Raw genomic sequence first — 22,695 nt, 5'->3', positions numbered from 1 at the left:
GTCTTCTTTGTAGCAGGTAGGCCCTGCCACCACTGTGCTTGGCTGAGTTCACAATCTGTTGTAACCTGTAGCTTCCCTGTCGCTTCTCTTGCTCTCCTCTCCTGCTAAGCTTTCTTTCCTAATCAAAATCTTCTGCCACTGCCATAGCTACTGCTGTTGCTGGAACCACCATAGCCACTTTGGTTTCGTGGTTTGGCAAAGTATTGGCCTCCACCATCATAGGGGCCAGAGCTTCTGCCTCCAAAATTTCCTCCTTTCATGGGTCCGAAATTTGAAGACTGATTGTTGTAATTCCCAAAATCATTGTAACTTCCACCACCTCCCAAATTGCTTTCATCATTACCAAATCCATTATAGCCATCCCTACTGCCACCATATCCACCACTACCATGGCTGCCAACAAAGCCACCATAACCACTGAAGTTTCCTCCATGACCAAAGTTGTCATTCCCACCGAAACCACCTCCATGACTACCAACAAAGTTTCCAGAACCACTTCGACCTCCTTGGCTGGCTGAAGCACTAGCTACCTCTTGCTTTCACAGGGCTTTCCTAACTTCACCATTGTGGCCATTCACAGGATGGTATTTCTGAATGACAGTCATATCCACAGAGTCATGGTTGTCACAGGTTACAAAGGCAAAGCCCCTTTTCTTGCCACTGCCTCAGTCAGTCGTGATTTCAATCACTTCAATTTTTCCATACTGGTCAAAATAATCTCTTAGGTGATATTCTTCAGTGTCTTTTTTAATGCCATCAACAAATATCTTTTTCACAGTTAAGTGGGTCTTTGAGAATCTTCTCTTGAGACAGCTCTCTTTGGCTCCACATTTCTTCCATCCACCTTGTGTAGCCTTGCATTCACGACTGAATCCACCTCCTCCACAGTGGCACAGAGCGCTTGGTGTTTGGGTCTCTCCTTACCACACAATCCATGAGTGTTCCCCATTGCTCAAAACGGCTCCTTCCTTAGTCTCTCATTGGTTGTTTCAAAGTTCAACTCTCCAATGAAGAGCTTCCTCAGCTGTTCGGGCTCTTAAGGAGACTCTGACTTAGACACGAGGGCAGGGAGAAGAGAGACTTTAATGATGCTTCTTTGGCAGCATCCATGGGCAGAAAGGCATTTCCATTTTATTTTTATTTTTATTTTTTTAGACAGAGTTTCACTCTTGTTGCCCAGGCTAGATTGCAATGGCATGATCTCTGCTCACCGCAACCTCTGCCTCCCGGGTTCAAGCCATTCTCCTGCCTCAGCCTCCCAAGTAGCTGGGATTACAGGCACCCACCACCATGCCCAGCTAATTTTGTATTTTTAGTAGAGAGGGGGTTTCTCCATGTTGGTCAGGCTGGTCTCGAACTCCCGACCTCAGATGATCCACCTGCCTTGGCCTCCCAAAGTGCTGAGATTACAGGAGGCATTTGCATTATTCTTATACTTATTAGTAAAGCAGCAACACATTATTTAAAAGAGAGAGAGGAAAGAGAGAAGTGACTCATTATGTGCAAGGGATCCTGAATAAGATTAATGCTTATTCAGGTAGGGGGATGACACATTTAAAATGCTGAAAGAAAATAAATTGTCAGCAAGAACTCCATATCTGGCAAAATTATCCTTCAAATAGAAGATAATCTTCAAAAGAAGACACTCAACAAACTAGTATAGAATGAAACTCTCAGAACCTGGTAAAGGTCATCTATGAAAAATTCACAGCTCAAATAAAAGAAAATAAAAGGCACCAAGAATTGAAAGTTGTAAGTAAGATTATCTCATCATTTATATCAGGTATAACTCCCCAGTGCAATCCCTCCCCCCTCCCCCCTCCCCATGATAGGCCCCAGTGTGTGATGTTCCCCTTCCCGAGTCCAAGTGAACTCATTGTTCAGTTCCCACCTATGAGTGAGAACATGCGGTGTTTGGTTTTCTCTTCTTGTGATAGTTTGCTAAGAATGATGGTTTCCAGCTGCATCCATGTCCCTACAAAGGACACAAACTCATCCTTTTTTATGGCTGCATAGTATTCCATGGTGTATATGTGCCACATTTTAATCTCGGCCTTGCAGTATCTACTTTTTCCTTTTCTTTTGTTCCCGTCAGTTCCCAGCTGGTAGTAATGAGTTAAGGAGGGTTTTCCATGAGAGGGGCAGAAACATTTCTGATCACAAGAATCATCTAACACTGCTTTCAAACAAGTTGTACTGAAAAAAATATACTAGAGATTTTGTCACAGGAAGTCTGTCTCCTGTGAATATATAAGAGATTTCCTCAAAGAAAATATATTCGAGTATATTAGAGATTTACTCACAGAAAATCTGTCTCCTGAGTTTGTATTTTTTGTTACTATTTGGCTGTGAGAATGTTCTGTGACCATTGTCATGGTCTTTTTTGCTTTTTCTGAAACCCCTGTCCTATCAAATGTCGATATCCACTTAGTGCTATTAAGAAATCTTGACACCTTAACCTGTGCACTAAACAATATTCCTGGCATATACTGAGTATTTAACATATTGAGTATTGTTATAATAACAGGCTGGATCCGTTAATGCCACTCTGAGTCTAGAACTGCAGCAGTGGGTCTTGAGTCTAGAACTGCAAATACTCTGAGTATTCAGGAACTTGGGGCTGCCAGCAAATCTGTGCCCTCATTACCTTCAAACCTGTCCTACTGGATGCATCATATCACCCCACCAAGCCTCTGAATCCACATACTTGGTTCCCTTTTAACACTAACAGTAATACTAATACTAGTAATACTAATAGCACTAATACTCACTGTATTGGGTATACCACTTGTTTTTTCAATCTATTTAACACTTGTTGAACAGTTGGGTTGATTCCATTTTTTAATATGAGTAAAACTGCTATGAACATTTGTGTACAAATCTTTGCATGGATATGTTTTCATTTTTTTTGAGTAGGTTCCTACGAATGGATTTGATGGATCATATGGTAAATTTATATCTAACTTTTCGAGACCCCTTGAATTATTGCCAAGCACCTTCATTTCTTCTCAACCATCAGAATGCCCAATCTCCCTGTTCAAGATGAGAAATTAGTTATAGAGAAAATAAAAACTGCCTTGGTTAGCAAACAAAAAGGAAAATTCTGCACACTGAGAAATAGTCTTTTATTCTGTTTTTTGTTTTCTTTTTTGTTTTGAGACTGGTTATCACTGTGTCACCCAGGCTGGAGTGCAGTAGCAGGATCATGGCTCATGGCAGCCTCGACCTTCCAGGCTCAAGTGATCCTCTCCCACCTCTCAGCCTCCCAAGTAGCTGGGACTACAGGCACGTACCACCATGCCTGACAATTTTCTTTTTTTTTAGACAGGGTTTTACTACGTTGCTCAGGTTGGCCTCAAAATCCTGGATTCAAAATCCCTCTACCTCGGCCTCCCAAAATGCTGGGATTACAAGCGAGCCACCACGCCCAGCCAACATCCTTTTTGTTAACTGAGCCTACTAGCCCCAGAAATGAAGCCCTATGCTGACAAGACTATGGAGCCTATAAGTTACTTCCATTTATATCATCTCTTAGAAAATGGCCCAAGAAGAGACTCTGGGTTGGGCTTCTCCATCCCTTTTCCAATACTTCTAACCCTCTGGTTATCAATCATACCATTTTGTATTCCAAGGGACTTAAATGTGGGCTGGGCCAGTGGCAGGGTGGTGTCCAGGAGAATTTCAGAACATAAGCAGGCTTTGACCTGAAGCGTCATCCATGGGCAATATGGAGGCAGCCATACCTAAAACCGTTGTGAAGAAAGCTACACAAAGGATGATCTGAAATATCCTTTGTATGGCTTCTTAAGCCTGCGGACATGAGGTACTCACTGAAATAGTGACACATGTCCGCACTTACGAGATTCTAATGACCTTTCATTCGTCTAGGGACTGTTGAGAGAAATCTCTTGATACTTAACCCAGCTCTCTCCCTATTGCCCAATCCTCCATCCAGCATTTTATCTGGACACCCCAGTCCTTTCTTTCTCTATACCTCCCTCCCCCGTCCACCTTCTAAGGCAAGGTGACACTCATCTAATTAGTCTCCTTAGGGAGGAACTTTGACATTGAAACCCTGTAGTTAGAGTTCTGAGACTCTATAAGCTTTACATGTATTCATAAGACCTAAATAAAAACAAAGATTGTCTTCTAGTTATGTAGGTCAAAATTACAGATACACACACACAGCTTTATACATACATACATGTAATTTTAAATTAAAATTTTAATGATCGTTTGGCAAAACATGCCATTATGCAAAGGGGCTTCTACTCACTCGTATAACTTTATGTTTTTATTTAGACATTTAAATTAATATGTTTATATGGAGTACAGGTGTATTATCAGTGTAATTAAACTCTGATATGATATTGGAAAGCTACAGTACACTGCAGACAATTTACAAGGGTCATCTCTGGCCTGGTGTTCTCAAAAGCCTCCGGATTTGCCATTCATCAGGTAAGTTGAACCGCTTTGCGTTGCTACCTTCAAAAACTTTTTTTTTTTTTTTTTTTTGAGACAGAGTCTCGCTCTGTCACCAGGCTGGAGTGCAACCTCCCCCTCCCGGGTTCAAGCGATTCTCCTGCCTCAGCCTCCCGAGTATCTAGGACTACAGGCGCGCACAGCTAATTTTTGTATTTTTAGTAGAGACGGGGTTTCACCATGTTGGCCAGGCTGGTCTCAATCTCTTGACCTCTTGATCCGCCCGCCCCGGCCTCCCAGGGTGCTGGGATTACAGGGGTGAGCCACCGCGACCGGCCTCAAAAACTATCTCGATCTCCCTTACCACCTGAGGGGTCGCTGGTGACCACACCCATGGAATCTGCTGGATCTCCTGCGGTGCTGGACAATTTGACCCTCCTCCTCCCCTGGTCCCGCCCCTTCCCCCCAGAGTCTTTCGGCTTGGGTGGAGGACGCGGCTGCTGCAAGTACTCGGCTCTGATCCAGGCCACAGATTCCAGGTTAGTGAGCAAGATCATTTTCTGGCCAGCCACCGCTGTCCCCACTTGTCTGGAGAGTTTGACCCGCCCTGCAGGTCGGGTTGGGGGTTCACGGGTGAAAGAAGAATGAGGGAGACTTCTGCATTTTCGAGTTGACTCAAGCTTGGGAAGGGAGCACAGAAGAGGCACCTTTGCAGCTGGGAATAGGCCGTGTAAAGCGTAGTGAGAGTTAAACCTCGATTCTAGAAGCTAAAATATGTAGGGGAGGCAGCTCTGGAAACTTTGCGTTAGGGAATCACTGCAAACGATTTGTCAGACGTGGATTCAGAGTCAGCATCCCTTCCCCCCTTCCCGCCGTCCCCTCCCCCATCCCCTCCCCCCATCTCCAGCCTGGCCGCTTCAGGAAGTGAGCACCATTTATCCTCCACCCCAGGCGGCCCGACTCCTCCCAGAGGGAGTTGGGAGATGAGCAAAGTCCTGACCTGTAGGTCGGTCGGTTCAAAGGCCAAAGGCTGGCGGAGGAGGAAGCCCCTGCCTTTCTCGGAACGGAGCAGAGTCATGCGTGGTTGAGTTAAGATAAAAGAGGAGTGAGCGCCCTCTGTTCCTTAAAATTGGTTTAAGGCGCCTTGAATTGCTCTGAAGAGCTTTGACCACCTGATACTGCTTACATCTGGAAATTACTTGGCTTCTCATTCCCCAGATGTGCGGGTCAGAGAGGGATGTCTACCGTTCTGTTGACTGGCTCTTATTGTCACTTCTGGCAGAGGTGACAGGGCAGTGAAAGAGATAAGGTCCTTTCCCTTTCGGAACTCATTATATCTTTATTTCTTTTTCTTCCTCACCGCAAATGACCCCACTGAGGTTAGAGACATTTTATTTAATCAATGAGTCAACAGAGACAGAAATGTGTGGTTGGGAGCCAGACTGCCTGTGTTCAAATCCTGACTCTGACAGACACTGGCTGTGTGCCCGAAGACTGTTGACTTCTTTGAGCTTTACTTTATTCCATCGATAAGATGGATGGAGTAATATGTATATCCTATTCTGTTCTGGTGAGGATTAAGCGGGACAGATTTAAACACGTAGGAGGCTGTCTGACATAATGTCAAAATTATGGTCATTATTACTGGCAAACTCCATGCCTAGCTTTAAAAAAATGCACAATCAAAACAATTTTTAAATTACAGGTTTCTGAAATGCAGGGGGTAGAAATTCTTTTGAAGTGCAAATTAAGTTTTTTGTTTTGAAACTGATTACGTTCCAATTCAAATATTTATTGAGTCCTGTTAGATAATCAATTCCAGATAATAGGTTAAATATAACCCTACACAAAGATTAAAAAAAAAATGTTATTCCTAAAGTGCAAGAACTCGTGCCCAATTCTCTTATAAATGCAATTGCCACCTATTTTATTCCACTTTCACTAGGGCTCCCAGCTGGTGGACAGGCCTGCTCTGTCATTCCTAACTCTGAACCTTCAGCCTACACCAGCCCCAGTATCCCCTGCTGAGTCACTGATTTTTATTCTGAAAGCCATTTTGATATCGATGCGAGCTTCCATTCTAAAAGATGCTTCATATCTAAATAGCAGGCCATTCTCTGTCCCCTTCCCTCTTCTAGCTGTTTTGCTCCCTAAACTGTATCCACCTGAGAAAGAAGGTCCTTTATCTAAGGCAGTACTTCTGAAGCCTTAATGGGCATAAAAATCACCTAGAGAACTTATTAAAGTGCAGATTCTGAATCATTCCAGGAAAGACTGAGATTCTGCATAAAGAACTCCAAGTGGTTGCAGCGTTGCTAGTTAGCAGACCTTTTTCAGGCATCTGGTTCTGATTTAATTGGTCCCACCTGGTTGTGAATTTGGGCTCTTTTCTTCTGCTAATTTGATCCACTGGGCTCTGGGACTGCAGACTCTCCTCGTCTGCACTCCTCACAGTCAGAATGCCTTCTCTCAGCCCATCCACTCTGCTCTGGAGACTTGGCCTCAGTTGGAAACTGGCAGCCTGCCATATCTCCCTTGGGCTGCACTCAGCTGCAGTGGGCAGTAAGGGCTTGCTGGTGTTTGGGCAAGGGTCACTCAAACCTATGCTAACTGTAGGCTTCCCTCCTTCACAGTTTCTTTCCCAAGCCTCAGCTTCGACAAGAGACCTCAACTCTTACATCTTTTTTCTGCTCAAGAATTTTTCTCTGTCTAAAGCAGAGTATTAGATGAATATCTAAAGTAGCATATTAGATGGGAAAAAAAAGACATTTATATGTCTTTATGAAATAGAAATAGAATGAAGCCACATATGTAATGTTACTTATTCAAGTAGCCTCATTAAAAATAAGCAGGTGAAATTAATTTTAATATATTTTATTTAACCCAATACATGCAAAATACAATTAGGACATGTGATCAATATAAAAAAATTAATAAGCTACTTTAATTTTTTTAAACTAAATCTTCAAAATCCAATGTGTGTTTTGTACTTAAAACAGCCCTTTTCTGAGTAACCACACTTCAAATGCTGAATAGCCATATGTGGCTACATGTTTGACAGCACAGTTCCATTGTGCTTAGAAGATCAGAAATCAAGCCTTTAATTTTTCTTGTATTTTTTTGTTTCTGTCACGTTTATTGAGTTATAATTTCTATCTAGTAAGTTACGAATTTTAAGCATACAATTCTGTGAATTTTCACAGTTGCAGTCAATTGTGTAACCACCACCGTGATCATGATACGTAAAGGGCATTTCCATCACCCTTCAAATTTCCTTATGCCCTTTGCAGTTCGTCCTTTTCTCCCTCTCCTGGGCCCTGGCTTCCACGGATGTGCTTTCAAATACTATAGCTTTCTCTTTTCTAGGATTTCATATAAATAGCATCATACAATAACTTAAATTTGATGTTTGGGTTCTTTCACTTTGCATGCTTTTGAGATTTATCTTGTTGTGTGTATTAATATAACAGTTTAATTGTTTGGTAATATGCCATTGTATGGATACACCACAGTTCATTCATTTACCAGTTACTGATGTCATGAATTCTTTTCAGTTTGGAACTATTACTACATTGCATTTATGAGCAGTAATTCTTCAAGAGAACTGGCTACACTAAGTACAGTTTTGCCTGAAATGAAATTGTGCATGTGTTTGTTGGGGAAGATGGATTGGAATTGGACTTTCAATTAAAATATAATACCAACACAATTATTTTTTAACAGTAATAGTTTCATAAGATAGCGCATTTATTTCTATACTCTAGTGCCAACATCAAGGCCAACTATAAGCTCAGCAGTAAGTTATAATCTGTTATAAAGTTAATTGATCATTTCCTGTCTTAGTTGCAGTGCTAAGGTCTGGGGCACCTGGAAAATAAAGTGAGACTGGGCCTCTGCCCTCATAATGCTAATTTATCAAAGGAAATAGAGCCTTATAGTGCAGTGTGCAAAGTGAGATGATGTAGGTATGGTAGGAGATATTAATAAAGGAAATAATAGTGCAGTTCCCACAGATGTGATTAATTTGGTTAAACAGACTCTCAGATGATAGGTAAGTACATCTGTAATACCAATTAATACTACCAGTTAGATGTACAGAGTTCATTAATTTGTTAATAATTATATTTTGCACCCTTTATGGAGATGAGGAATATAAAGGAGTAATAAGAGCTCCAGCTCTGTAGCCTGCGTATCTGCATTCAAAACCGGCCCTGCCACTTAAAGGATCTACTAAATATCAGTTTATACAACTATGAAATGAGATTTAAGGGACATTTGTAATGTAATGTTGTTATATGGAATTATTGAGTTATTACATACAAAATAATTAAGTTCTTGCTCAATACCTGGTGGGCTTTCTGTAAATATTTGCTGTGAGCATTGCTGCTACTAAGCATGGCAAAGCTGAAGACCCAGGCCAGTACTTGCAGGAGCACCAGAGAACACAAGAGGGCAGCACCAAGGACCTGTTTTCAGCTCACTAGATTCCCCCAGCAGGGCCTCTAGGAGGCTTATGCTTATATCCCATGACTTTTTCTCGCCCTTATCTGAGACACTTTCTCAGGCCCTTTCTTCTAGGAGGAGTGTTGTTATTGGGAGGCATTTTGATATACTTTTAAAATCTACCAGGTCCTGAAGATAGGGGTAAATTGGTACAATTTACAGGGCCTTGTGTTTTTCACTTTTGCTGGGAAACCAGCCAAAGACAAGTTAGAGAATTCCACCTGCTCTCTACCCACTGTGGCGTGTTCAGAACAGCGAGGTCGCGCCTGGGACCAGGGCCAGAGCTTCAAATAGGCAGTGTTAGCTGGCTCTTCTTTGGTGGCCCAAACACAATTCCAGGTAGGCAAGCAGAGCAAATGGCTCCCAATGAAAATAACTCAATGCTGGAAACAGGTTTTAAAAATTTCTGAAGAGTATTCTCAGTGTGATTTTAAATAATGGTAATATAATTTATCAACAACTCTTCCAAGAAAAATGAATAAAAGTAGTATTTCTCAATGAAGATACAAGGCCTCAACTGCCTTACCGGCCACCTCTCCTTACATATGGGCCCCCTTAGGATCCTGCTGAAGTTTAAGACAGGCCCTGGCAAAATCCCATCATCAAATAGGATCTCTCCCATTTTCATACTTCGAAAGCACTTGGTCAGTGCCTGACTTTTATAGCCTTCACCACTGACTGTCTTTGGTCACAGTTATGAGTTTGAGGACAAAGCTTTGACTAGGACCCTGGAAAGGTTAGGTTATGCCAATGCTACAACTTACAAGATTCATGATTTTGTAAAGTCACTTAATGTCTCTTCTTATTGAAGAATTGAGAATACTCTTAGTTATGCAGAGTTGTCCCATGAGGTATAAAGAAAGCAGGAGAATATGATTTCTAAATCACAAGTGGTTACAGAATCATGAGTTGTAAAAATTTTACCTCCCCAGGCTGGGTGCAGTGGCTCATGCCTGTAATCCCAGCACTTTGGGAGGCCAAGGCAGGCAGATCACTTGAGGTCAGGAGTTCGATACCAGCCTGGCCAACATGGTGAAACCCCGTCTCTACTAAAAATACAAAAATTAGCTGGGCATGGTGGTGCTCGCCTGTAATCACAGCTACTCAGGAGGCTGAGGCACGAGAATCGCTTAAACCTGGGAGGCGGAGGTTGCAGTGAGCCGAGATAGTGCCACTGCACTCCAGCCTGGGTGATAGAGCAAGACTCAGTTTCAACAGCAACAAAACATTACCTCCCCTTATTGTGGCTATTGCTGTTTCTTTGTTTTTTTCTGAGAAGGGGAGCATGTGGTGGGGAGGGGAGGGCTCTATGTGGGGCAGGGCTGTTAAGAAGTGGAAGTTTTTGCACAGTCTTGGAGATCAAATACCAAAGAGTGCGGCAAGGGTGATGGCAAAGAGGTGAAAGAGCTCACGAGAAAGGTCACAGATAATCACTGTGGAGGATGAGAGGGTTCTAACCTTTCATTCGTCAAAAGTTGAGGACCTATATGTCAGGCTCTATGCTAGCTGCCAAGGATACAACCGTGAACAAAAACAGTCTCTGATCTCATGGAGGTTACATTTCACTGTGAGGATTCAGACAAGTAAAGATCTGTATTAGGTGGTGTAAGAAGTAAAATAGGCCAGGCACAGTGGCTCACCTCTGTAATCCCAGCACTTTGGGAGGCCACGGTGGGCAGATCACAAGGTCAGGAGATTGAGACCATCCTGGCTAACACAGTGAAACCCCGTCTCTACTAAAGAAGTACAAAAAAAATTAGCCAGGCATGGTGGTGGGCACCTGTAGTCCCAGCTACTGGGGAGGCTGAGGCAGGAGAATGACATGATCCCAGAAGGCAGAGCTTGCAGTGAGTCGAGATCGCGCCACTGCGCTCTAGCCTGGGCTACAGAGTGAGACTCCGTCTCAAAAAAAAAGAAGTAAAATAAATGAGGTAAATATGTGGAGAGTGATTGTATGGTGGCTGTGCTCTAAATAGACTAGTCAGAGCAAACTCTTCTGATAAGGGAATAGGTAGGAAGCTAGTAAGTCATGCAGATAGCAGAGTAGAGGGTCATCCTTACATCACGAACAACAAATGCAAAAATCCTGAGGCAACAGTGTGTTTTCGGTGCTTTTAACATTGAGGATATGTTTTGGGTGAGAGAAGATCACACAGTACAGGTGTGGTGGCTCATGCCTGTAATCCCAGCAGTTTGAGAGGCCAAGGAGGAGCATCACTTAAGGTCAGGAGTTTAAGACCACCCTGGCTAACATGGTGAAACTCCGTCTCTATTAAAAATACAAAAACTAGCCAGGTGTTGTGGCACGTGCCTGTAATCCCAGCTACTTGGGAGGCTGAGGCAGGAGAATTGCTTGAACCCAGGAGGCAGAGGTTGCAGTGAGCTGAGATCGTACCACTGCACTCCAGCCTGGGTGACAGAGTGAGTCTCCATCTCAAAAAAAAAAAAAAAAGAAAAAAGAAAAAGAAAAGAAAAGATCACACAGACAGTGACTCACACAGGCCCCTCCTTTCCAGGGCCTCAGTTTGTCACTCTGTTCAATTGGAGAAAGAGGAAATCATAACCACTGCTCTAATATGGGAAGAAATCGGTGCCTTGTATGAGCCAGAATAAAGAACGTATTAGATATTAGAATGAGAAGCCCTTGTTACCCCAGGTGTCTGACCTCTTTATCCAGGACTGGGCAGTCAGTATTCCTTTATTCTCCCTCCTTTCTTACACTGACCCTTTTTTTGTTTGCTCATCTACCTAGGATTCTACAAGCAGGAAACATCTTAGAAATTAGGGCTGGGCAGGCAGGAGCCAGGAGAGTAGCTACAATGACTTCACCAGTACTGGCGGACATACGAGAAGAGGTGACCTGCCCTATCTGCCTGGAGCTCCTAACAGAACCCCTGAGCATAGACTGTGGCCACAGCTTCTGCCAAGCCTGCATCACACTGAATAGCAGGGAATCAATGATTGGTCAAGAAGGGGAAAGAAGCTGCCCTGTGTGCCAGACCAGCTACCAGCCAGGGAACCTGCGGCCTAATCGGCATCTGGCCAACATAGTGAGGCGGCTCAGAGAGGTGGTGTTGGGTCCTGGGAAGCAGCTGAAAGCAGTTCTTTGTGCAGACCATGGAGAAAAACTGCAGCTCTTCTGTCAGGAGGATGGGAAGGTCATTTGCTGGCTTTGTGAGCGGTCTCAGGAGCATCATGGTCACCACACGTTCCTCGTGGAGGAGGTTGCCCAGGAGTACCAGGTGAGACCCCAGGATGGAAGGGGAGACACAGAAACAGGGTCTTTGGTAGGTTTTAACGTTTTATCATGCTCTGATCTAATCTCTTTGTAGTCTTTCCATTTACCTAGAGAATGAACCTGGAAACTGCCTCCCTGAAGAATAGAGACTTTATCTCTTACTTACTATTCCAGATTGAGTAGATAGAGCTGCTGAGGGAAAAGGGGTACTTGGTTGATTGAGTGTGGAGATATGTTGGCAGTGAAGGTAAAGGAACTTATTTACTCACGTATTTATTTTGAGAAGGCTCTCTCTGTCACCCAGGCTGGAGTGCAGTGGCGCGATCTCAGCTCACTGCAACCTCTGCCTCCTGGGTTCAAGCAGTTCTCGTGCCTAGCCTCCCAAGTAGCTGGGACTACAGGTGTGCACCACCATGCCCAGCTAATGTGTGTGTGTGTGTGTGTGTGTGTGTGTGTGTGTGTGTGTATAGTGGAGATGGGGTTTTGCCATGTTGCCCAGGCTGATCTCAAACTCTTGAGTTCAGGCAATCCGCCCGCCTTAGCCTCCCAAAGTGCTGGGATTACAGGCATGAGCCACAGGTGTTTTGTGGTCAGGCACCTTCCCAAGGAGGATGGAGAATCAGCCTGTTCTTGTTGGTTTTCATCTCATGTATATGAAATGTTTGTTGGCCCACTCCAGTTTTCATCCTAGGTTAGGACAGGCTCCTTTTGAGGTTAGCAGAATCTCTGTGCCATTCATTCCATGTCTGTGTACTGAGTCAACTGAAGGCTTGATCCTGCATGATCTGATTTGTTTCTTCCAGGAAAAGTTTCAGGAGTCTCTAAAGAAGCTGAAGAATGAGGAGCAGGAAGCTGAGAAGCTAACAGCTTTTATCAGAGAGAAGAAGACTTGCTGGAAGGCAAGGGGGACTTTTTCTGAGGATATCCTGGGGCAGGAATCATGGCAGGTCATAGGAGCTGAGGGCAAAGGCGTCCTTGTCCTGTCTGTCCTCTGATGCCATGACTAGAAGAGCTTCCCTTTGCCTGGTCCTCCACTGTATTCCTTCCAAACAGGGGGAGGAGAGGGGAGCTAAATAGCAAACATATCAAAACTGAACCTAGGAGACAATCACATAGCAGAGGAACCATGGCTAGGGGTTCCCCCAATTCATAATTCTGGATCTTGCTCTACAGTTTCAGTCTCTTTGGCTTTTCCGTTGCATTCGGAGTACAAATGCAAGGGAAGATGCAGGTAAGGCTTGCGAAGAAGCCCAGATCTGAGACAGTTAGTCACGGGCCAGTAATGTCTACCTCAGTACTCAAAAGCAGAAGAGTACTGCAGAGGTGAGGGAGGCTTCCTGGAATCTAAATGTCACCCAGGAATCACAGTTGATGTCTAGATGGCCTAGATAAAGCAGCCCAGGGCCAGTGGTCTGGGAAGAGCTGGAGGGAGAAAAGAAGGAAAGAAAAGGCTACAAAGGCTTCCTCCTGCAGCATTTACCCTCCCTCTCCCTGGGAGGCCTGGCCCAGGAAAGCAGTCCTGAGCCCAACTCCCCAGCTTTTAACAGAGGAGAACCTCAGTGTGACAGAATAGCAGCCTCTTTTTCTTCCCTGTTCCTGAAGAATCAGATGGAGCCCGAGAGACACAGGATCCAGACAGAGTTTAATCAGCTGCGAAACATCCTAGACAGAGTGGAGCAGCGGGAGCTGAAAAAGCTGGAAGAGGAAGAGAAGAAGGGGCTACGAATTATAGAAGAAGCTGAGAATGATCTGGTCCACCAGAGCCAGTCGCTGCGAGAGCTCATCTTGGATCTGGAGCGTCGATGTCAGGGGTCAACAATGGAGCTGCTGCAGGTAAGGCTTGTGAAGGAGCTCAGATCTGAGAGTCAAGGAAAAGAGAAACTAACTTTCCTTCCTTTCTGGAACATCAGACTACTATCATTGCGGGGACAAGAAAAAACATTCCTTTGGTGCTATAGTGCCTATCCCCTATTAAACTGTTTAGAGATACGGAATAAAGCATAAGATAATTCAGAGTCCAAATGCAAGGGAAAACCCCATTTTATTTATAAAAGTTGTCTGAAAGTTTATTTGATGCTGTGGAGAAGATCTGTTGTATCCACTGATGTTCTTTCTTTCTCAGTCTTGGCACTATTTACATTTCTGACTGGATAATTCTTTGCTGCATGGGATTCTCCTGTACATTGTAGGATGTTTAGCAGCATCTCTGGCCTCTGCTCACTAGATGGCAGCAGCACCACCCCAGATGTGACAACCCCAGATGTCTTCAGACATTGCCACGATAGCCCCAGGGTGAATACAGTGCTCTCCCAATTGAGAACCACTGTTCATTAGGCACCTTTTGTCTCTGATGCTGTGTTGGGAATTTGCCAAGTGCTTCTTACCCAGCTTAGTCACAGGCACACTTACGCCAAGCTAAATTCTTAGAGATGATGTACTACCAGCCCTTCTTTGTTTTCACTCTCTTCTCTAGAGCAGAATCATTTAACATACTCTAGTAATAGACATTTGAACTGGTTTTGGGGGTCTGGGCTCTGGTCTATATGTGTGTAGGTCAAAGATTACAAGGTATCAAGCCTAGAAAGATTTGATGGAGGGACTTGAACTGAGGTTGAAATTTTAGCAGCTGTTTTCTGCATAGAATGAATAGTGTGGCTGTGAATTTGAGGCATGATGTACCTTGTGATATTCTGCAACCTTTAGCGTGTAAGATATTCTTTATGTTTTGTTTGCCTTCGTGCTTTCCTCTTGTTCTTTCTTTCTTGGTGGAATAATTGTTTATTTACATATTCTTGGGTCTTAGTACGAGAGCCATGGGTAGCTACTTTCTGCCTAGTGCAGCTTTTTCTCATTCACTGCTTCCTGCTTTGCATCTTCATTTTATTCTTGCCATTTTGTCCTCATCATTGATATTGTTACCCTGATACTTTCTCCTTCACTCTTTTGTTCTGGTTCCTCAACACTCCTCAAACTGTAAATATTTTTAAATGCAAATGAATCATCAATTCATATTGCTAGTTTAGATACTTCCACATTCATTAGTATGACTGCCCAATGGACACTTAAACTTGAGTCTTTTCTAACAATAAATTTTCTAGAGTTTTCCCATCACAGACATTCTTCTTTCTCTTTTCCATATCTGTGTGAATTGTTGCCCATTAAGATTTTATAGCCAAGATAAAAGCTTCAAAATATAGACATAAAGCCAACATAAGAGAATCAGCCACGAAATAGCACATCGATTTGATCATTTCAGTTCCTCAGTACAGCCACAATGTAAGATTGATACAATCCTGGATATTTACTGCAAATTGACACACACAGCACCTCTACCACGTTGTGTGTTCAAGCCAGTTTGAGTTGTGTCTCTATGAAATGCCACCATAAACAATCCTAATACAGAGAAAATAGTTAATCTTGTGTTATATGGACCAAACTTAAGCTTTTCTTCAGGGTCACTGAGATGTATGGAGCAGAAGATAAAGAGACCAAATAGAAGGGAATAGGCCAATTCCATGGAAATGAGACTGGCAGTGGCAGTGATAAAGGTGAACAACCCGTGGCTAAATGAAATTCAGTATGTGAGGTGGACTGACTTGGGCAAAGATAGGAGACCAGGGTGAATGTATGGTAATTGTTACCTATTTGCTTAAATTTGGTGACTAGGTGTTTGCTAGTATGATTCAGTAGGATGGAAGGGAGACAAGAGTTGCAGAAATAAGCTTTCTTTTAAACATCTTGTGTTTGAGGTACCTGTGACTCATTTGCTGGTGTATATATTAATCAAAATCGTAAGGAAAGTGGGCTGAGCAGAAGTACAGATTTGAGAATCATCAACATGTGTGTGTTAAAATGAAGGAAATGGATGAAGTCAGCAAAGGTAGGGTAGAGGGTTAGAGAAGTTTGAGAAGCAACCATATTTAAAGCCCATGAGCAGCAACCAGAACAGAATGTAAGCTACTCAAGGATGGAAATTATGACTTCATCATCTGAGGTTCTGTAGGCCAGGCACAATGCCTGACAAATAATACGTGCTTTACATACATAACATTACACACGCATATGCACACACACGGTGTTGTAAAAATCGAGACACTGATGAGTCAGTTGAGTTATTTTTTGATGTCTTCACATGGGTTCTTAGGGACAGTGTGGCCTGAGTTTTTATCTCTGCTCTGTGGCTCCATGTTAGGATGTCTTTATGTGTGTCATATCATGGGGTAGTGGACATGGAAGGAGAAATGTGGATAGGGGCATGACCTGTTACTCCTTGACTTAACCTGTCTTTTTCCTTCCTAGGATGTGAGTGATGTCACAGAAAGGTATGTGTAGGAGAACATGAGGTAGCTCCCCTGGATTGACAAATGATTCCTTTACCCATGAACAGTGGGAAAGGGAAGAAGAATCAGAGTGGGGAAGATTCAAGACTGTAGTCTTGAATTGAGCATCACATGAGAGTTTTGGCATCCCCAGCTAAAGGGGATGAACTGGCTTCTCTGGTAGGAAAATGTGGGCGATGGAAGGTCACTAGTTGGGGACAGTACTGTTATTTAGAATAAAGAATTGCAGTATCACGCCATTGTACTCCAGCCTGGGAGACAAAGGGAGACAGACTCCGCCTCAAAAAAAAAAAAAAAATGAATAAAGAGTTGCAGTGTCAGTGACTCCCCAAGTACCCTGTTAAGTATACTTTTCCGTAAACCTCTGTGCCTGCTTTCATCCCTGATTCTTAAGTTTAGAGTTACCTCAAAATACATAGGAATTTTCTTTGCCTATAAAAATTTTTTTTTTTTTTTTTTTTTTTTTTTTGAGACAGAGTCAAACCCTTGTCCCCCAGGCGGGGGGGCGGGGGGGGGATCTTGGCTCACTGCAATTTCCTGCCCGTGAATTTTATCAGTGACATTCCTATCTGCATTATTTCTCAAGGTCTAAGAATTTGCTCTTGGGGCTTTTTCTTTCTCCCAGGCCTTGCTCCCTAGTAGATTTTCTTTTGTCTCAATTCCAGTAAAAACATAAACCCGAGCTCTTGAGGATAATAATTGAGCCCGGGAATCAAACATGTTCTCTATCGCATACTCCAGAGTCTTATCAACAAGGTGACATCTCAAGCTGCTTGCACACTTGGTACCTTCATGCTCCTCACAGACACATGAAATATGAAGCCTGTTGTCCCTTCTGAAATCTGTACTCTCTATTTGGAGGTGAGGATATCTTTTCTCCAGCTGGCGGCGTAACATTCCCAGAGGTAGCAAATCCTAAAATGCTGTGTTGAAGGTTTTCTGAGAAATCCTGGGGCCTAAGCCCACAGACTCTTCTGAAGAAACCCCTTCACTTGATATTCTCCAAGCCCCAGCAGCAGGCCCCTGGTGTTCTGTCTTCAGCCCCTCTGATTTTAAATATTTTATATCTCTTTAGAGGTAGCAAAAGATTTCCAAGCCATTATTTTACTGAATTGTATAACATCTCTAGGACATAGAAAAAGGAAAATTATGGTATTTTCTAAAAATAACAACTGAAAAACCAAATGAGACTTTAAGAAGTTAAATCTTGGCCAGGTGCAGTGACTCACACCTGTAATCCCAGCACTTTGGGAGGCTGAGGAGGGCGGATCACGAGGTCAGGAGATCGAAACCATCCTGGCTAACATGGTGAAACCCCATCTCTACTAAAAATACAAGAAAATTAGCCAGGCGTGGTGGCATGTGCCTGTAGTCCCAGCTACTCGGAAGGCTGAGGCAGGAGAATTGCTTGAACCTGGGAGGTGGAGGTTGCAGTGAGCTGAGATCACGCCACTGCACTCCAGCCTGGGCGACAGAACAAGACTCCATCTCAAAGAAAAAGTTAAATCTTACACAAGTTTATGCAGATGGTGAGATGATAGTTTCTAGTCTAGGTCTTCTGGCTCCAGTGCCAGGGCTGTTTGCAAAATGATGCTAAGTTTCTTCAGAAAGGAGGATTAGAGTTCATCAGTAGGCTTGGGAGGTAAGGGAGACGGGTGGCAGAGGAACCCATAGTCAGCAGTGTGGGAACTCAGAAGTCCTGTCCTTTCTAGGAGTGAGTTCTGGACCCTGAGGAAGCCAGAAGCTCTCCCTACAAAGCTGAGAAGTATGTTTCGAGCCCCAGATCTGAAAAGGATGCTGCGAGTGTTTAGAGGTAAGGAGATTCAGGGGAAAGAGTTTGGACGTGAAATTACTGTCGTGGGAAGAAATAAACAGGATCGAGGATATAGTTGGTATTTGAGCATAGTGGCAAAGAGGGAGGTCCCAGAGGGAGGGACATAGCTGAAGAAGATGCAGTTTGTATTTAAGGGGAGATGAAATGGCCAGGTGACATCCTCACAGGATTCCTCACCATGCCCCTCAATCTGGTAAGGAGAGAGATACCAGACATGAGACAACTGGTTCCATTCAACATTATTGACTCTCTTCATCATTACAGAGCTGACAGATGTCCAAAGCTACTGGGGTAAGTAGAAGCCATGGCCTCTTTGGGCTGGCAAATTCTGATCTCCTTACACATGCGTTCCCCAGACATAGCCACACAGGTCCTAGGTGTTGATGCCTCCCCCATCCCTGCTATATAGTTCCAGTTCCTCCAACCACTCCCTGTGTTTCCTCTTCTCAGTATAATGAGACCCATGTCCCCATTCTCCTCTGCTGATGTTGTACCTTTTCCTACAGTGGACGTGACCCTGAATCCACACACAGCTAATTTAAATCTTGTCCTGGCTAAAAACCGGAGACAGGTGAGGTTTGTGGGAGCTAAAGTATCCGGACCTTCCTGTGTGGAAAAGCATTATGACTGTAGTGTCCTGGGCTGCCAGCACTTCTCCTCCGGAAAGCATTACTGGGAGGTAGATGTGGCCAAGAAGACTGCCTGGATCCTGGGGGTATGCAGCAATTCAGTGGGACCTACATTCTCTTTCAACCATTATGCTCAAAATCACAATGCTTACTCCAGGTATCAGCCTCAGAGAGGATACTGGGTGATTGGGTTACAGCATAACCATGAATATAGGGCCTATGAGGATTCTTCCCCTTCTCTGCTCCTCTCCATGACAGTGCCCCCTCGCCGTGTTGGGGTTTTCTTAGATTATGAGGCTGGCACTGTTTCCTTTTATAATGTCACAAACCATGGCTTCCCCATCTACACTTTCTCTAAATATTACTTTCCTACTACTCTTTGTCCATATTTTAATCCTTGCAACTGTGTAATTCCTATGACCCTGCGTCGCCCAAGCTCTTGAATAGTCTTCTGTTCCCACCCACTTCTGATAAGTACCCCGAGGCTTATCAGCATGTGATTCTCCCTTCTGATCTTCTGTTTTTTGGAGTGCAGTGGCGCAATCTCAGCTCACTGCAACGTCTGCCTCCTGGGTTCAAGCGAACCTCCTGCCTCAGCATCCCAAGTAGCTGGGATTACAGGCTCCCACCACCATGCCCAACTAATTTTTGTATTTTTTTAGAGATAGGGTTTCACCGTGTTGGCCAGGCTGATCTCGAACTGCTGACCGCAAGTGATCCACCCACCTCGATCTCCCAAAGTGCTGGGATTGCAGATGTGAGCCACTGCACCCAGCCAATTCTTTCGTTTTAAACATTTATTCAGTACTAGGATGCATCCAGTGGTGAAAGTAGGCATCTTTGTCTGATGACAGGTCTTGAGGTGGATAGGGGGCGCTTTCAGTATTTTGCCATTAAGCATAGTATTTGATGCAGGTTTTTTTTTTTTTTTTTGGTTGATGCAGGGGATCAAATTTAGGAAGTTCTGATCTGTTAATTTGCTACAAGTTTTTGTATAAAATGAAAAATCGTATTCTACCTATGTCTTTTCTGTAAATTATTGAGATAATTGTGTGTAATTTTTATTCTGTTAATGTGGCTTAGTACATTGATTTCCTTCCATTTGTTATATTGGCCACAAATTGCTGAAATGCACCGTTATTATTTGTTTTATGCAATAGTGGATTTATTTTGATAATGTATTGTTTAGATTTTGTTTTCATCTATGTTAATGAAAGAAATTGGCCTGTATTTTTACATTCTTGTAATATCTTTGCCACGTTCTATAAAATACAATAATAACCAAATAAATTACTGTGTTTTTGTATAAGTATGTATAGGATTGGGCTCTAAAGCCAAACCATTATAATGATAATTTTGGTAGCTTCAAACTCAAATCGAAGAGAGTCTTCACTACAATCTTCACTACAACCTTCGGCCTTCCTCTCTACATTTAAGAGTAGCAATAGAACAATAAAAACTATATATATCTTTCAGATAAATTGAAGTAAAAACAAAAGGATAGTGGAGAGAGAAAAACAATCCAATACATATTTTTCTCTCAGAATAGAAAGAAAATGCAAAGAGAAAATATGAATAATATAAAGCACTTACAGGAAGAGGATGATTTCTTCCAGGTTTTCCACACTCTCTTTTCCTTAGCACAGGAACAAACAGCTGGTGAGTGAACCTCTCTTTGGTAGAGAGGTGCAATATGTTTTTTGAACCAGCTATAAAAGAAATTATGAGGTACATGTGAGGGTAGAAACAAGTATCAAGGAGGAAAATGGCACTGGCTCTCCCATGTGGTATTCAGGAGCCACCAATGTCTATTGAGGACTTCACACATGACTAGTCTGAATTGAGATGTGCTCAAAGTATAAAATATATACCAGATTTCAAATACTTACTTCAAAAAATAATGTAAAATATCTCACTAATAACTTTTCCTTTGTGTATTGCAATGATAATATGTTGGCTCTATTGGATTAAATAAAATATGTTATTCATTGTACCTGTTCCATTTTACTTTTTTAATGTGATACTAGAAACCTTAAAATTGTATTTCTATTGGACAACTCTGGAGCAGATCCTATTATGAAATTTCTGTCCCTAAGTGAGCCCTAGTGTAAAAGCCTGTGGACTCAGGATACAGAGGAGGTTTCAAGGCACATATGTTTATCTCTACAAGAACCTGCACCTTCCCAGCTGCCCTGAGGCATTTTTATAGAAGGTAATGCCAGAGAAAAGAAGATCTCAACATATCTAGAAGTGTAGAAATTTGGAAGATCATAGGAAGGGCTCACGGCCAGAGAATGATTCTGCCGGCTCTGGCCCCTGCCGTTAGTCCTCAGTCTGTTGGGTGCTTGAAGCTCCTTCGTGGTTTGAGGAAATACTGATTTGTTAGCAAGGCTCAGCTTGGGTGTCTGTGGTGAGATAAAGTAGTGCGGGTAGTAGTAAAAGCTCAGTACTGGTTTGTTGTAAGGCACGGTTCTATAATAATTAGGAGATCACGTCTGTGGAAGCCCAGAGACTGGATGCAAATTCCTCATCCTGCTCTGCATTTCAACTGGAAGAGATACAAAAGGAGACAGAGCCGGCTGACTGGGGCCCATGGGGCTGGTGGAAGCTCAGGAAAGAGAAAGATCTGCTGGAGTACTTATCCCCTTCCCACTTATTTTCCCATACAGTAAGTTCTAGGCAAAAGAATTAGCCCAGCTGTCTTCTACTGTAAACTCACTTTACAAGTAAATTTACTTTCCAAGTGAATTTACTTTATAAGTAAAATTTTTTTTGTCACCAGAGTTCTAGGGATGTTGTATAGTTATCCTAATATTTCCCCAAATGTGAGTGCTTGCTAGAGCAGGCATTTAAGTTTGATGCTAACTTAAAAAGATTTGGGAAGGGAGAGGGACTTTCTTAACATCTTTATTTGTGATATTTACAAGTACTTGCTGGAATTCTATAGGTAAGACCTGGGAAAGGTTGCTCAGTCTGAGACTTGGGGACAATTATTAGGGTAAGTTCAGAGCGCTGACCTTTTCCTGAGGGATTATGGGGGCTTGACAGAGGCCTTCTGTTCTTGAAATTTTTGGTGTGATAGAGTAGGCTAAACTACTATGAAAAAGAACCAAAATACATAATGGATCAAATACTAAAGAAATGTACTTCTTGTTAATGTAAAACAATTGGTCATGAGTATTTGTAACTGGTGGTGCGTGGCACTGTTCCATGTGAGATACGTGCAGAAAGCTTGCTTTCACCTTGTGGCACTTGCTATACCCCAGAATAGTAGTAACAGCATCAAGCTGGCAGAAAGGTAAAGAAAAAACTTAGCGGAGAAAACTTGCTTTTTAAATCCTTAGTTCATAGATGGGATTTGTAATATCTGCTCATTTTCTGTTAATGAGAATAGCCATATGGCTAAACCTAACTGTAAAGATTTTTTAAATGTCTAGCTGTATGCAATCATCTACAATCAAATTTCAAGGGAAAGAAAACTCAGATTTTGGTGGAAACTGCCCGGAACCTTAAGTAGTTCCTTTTCCCATTATAGAGGACTTAGGATCTCAGCTTTTTTCTGGAACTATGTTAATTCCATTCTATAACCCAAAGTTTGTAAAAGAGAACCGTATTGTCACTAAAGTTCTAGACATGTGGTATAGTTATCCTAATATTTCCCAACAAGTGAGTGGCAGGTAAGTTTGATTCTAACTTAAAAAAATTTTTTTAGGGGAAGAGGACTGTCTT

At 42.8% G+C, this 22,695-nt stretch overlaps 2 protein-coding genes across 2 annotated transcripts in view; one reads left to right on the top strand and one right to left on the bottom strand.

Moving 5' to 3' along the window:
* The window catches only part of LOC111540943 (olfactory receptor 52H1), a 57,065-nt gene that overhangs the window by 22,977 nt on the left and 11,393 nt on the right, over nucleotides 1-22,695 (bottom strand). Inside the window, 1 exon segment of the mRNA XM_023209623.1 lies at nucleotides 20,560-20,675. The gene's annotated coding sequence lies outside the window, so the exon portion shown is untranslated.
* On the top strand, nucleotides 4,887-20,956 carry TRIM6 (tripartite motif containing 6). Its single transcript, XM_023209619.2, has 8 exons — nucleotides 4,887-4,961; nucleotides 11,678-12,167; nucleotides 12,967-13,062; nucleotides 13,766-13,996; nucleotides 16,463-16,485; nucleotides 18,216-18,316; nucleotides 18,602-18,628; nucleotides 18,844-20,956. The coding sequence occupies exons 2-8, from the start codon at nucleotides 11,745-11,747 to the stop codon at nucleotides 19,407-19,409; spliced, it is 1,467 nt and encodes a 488-aa protein (XP_023065387.2). The 5' UTR covers nucleotides 4,887-4,961; nucleotides 11,678-11,744; the 3' UTR covers nucleotides 19,410-20,956.

Source organism: Piliocolobus tephrosceles, chromosome 13 (assembly GCF_002776525.5).
Source record: "Piliocolobus tephrosceles isolate RC106 chromosome 13, ASM277652v3, whole genome shotgun sequence".
In the NCBI taxonomy this organism is placed as follows: Eukaryota; Metazoa; Chordata; class Mammalia; order Primates; family Cercopithecidae; genus Piliocolobus; species Piliocolobus tephrosceles.
This window is presented reverse-complemented; position numbering and strand designations above follow the sequence as displayed.

Coding starts and splice junctions, on each gene's coding strand:
- TRIM6 (XM_023209619.2), top strand. CDS start 11,745: ATGACTTCACCAGTACTGGCGGACATACGAGAAGAGGTGACCTGCCCT. Junction 12,168..12,966: donor AGGTTGCCCAGGAGTACCAG/GTGAGACCCCAG, acceptor TGTTTCTTCCAG/GAAAAGTTTCAGGAGTCTCT. Junction 13,063..13,765: donor AGAAGAAGACTTGCTGGAAG/GCAAGGGGGACT, acceptor CTGTTCCTGAAG/AATCAGATGGAGCCCGAGAG.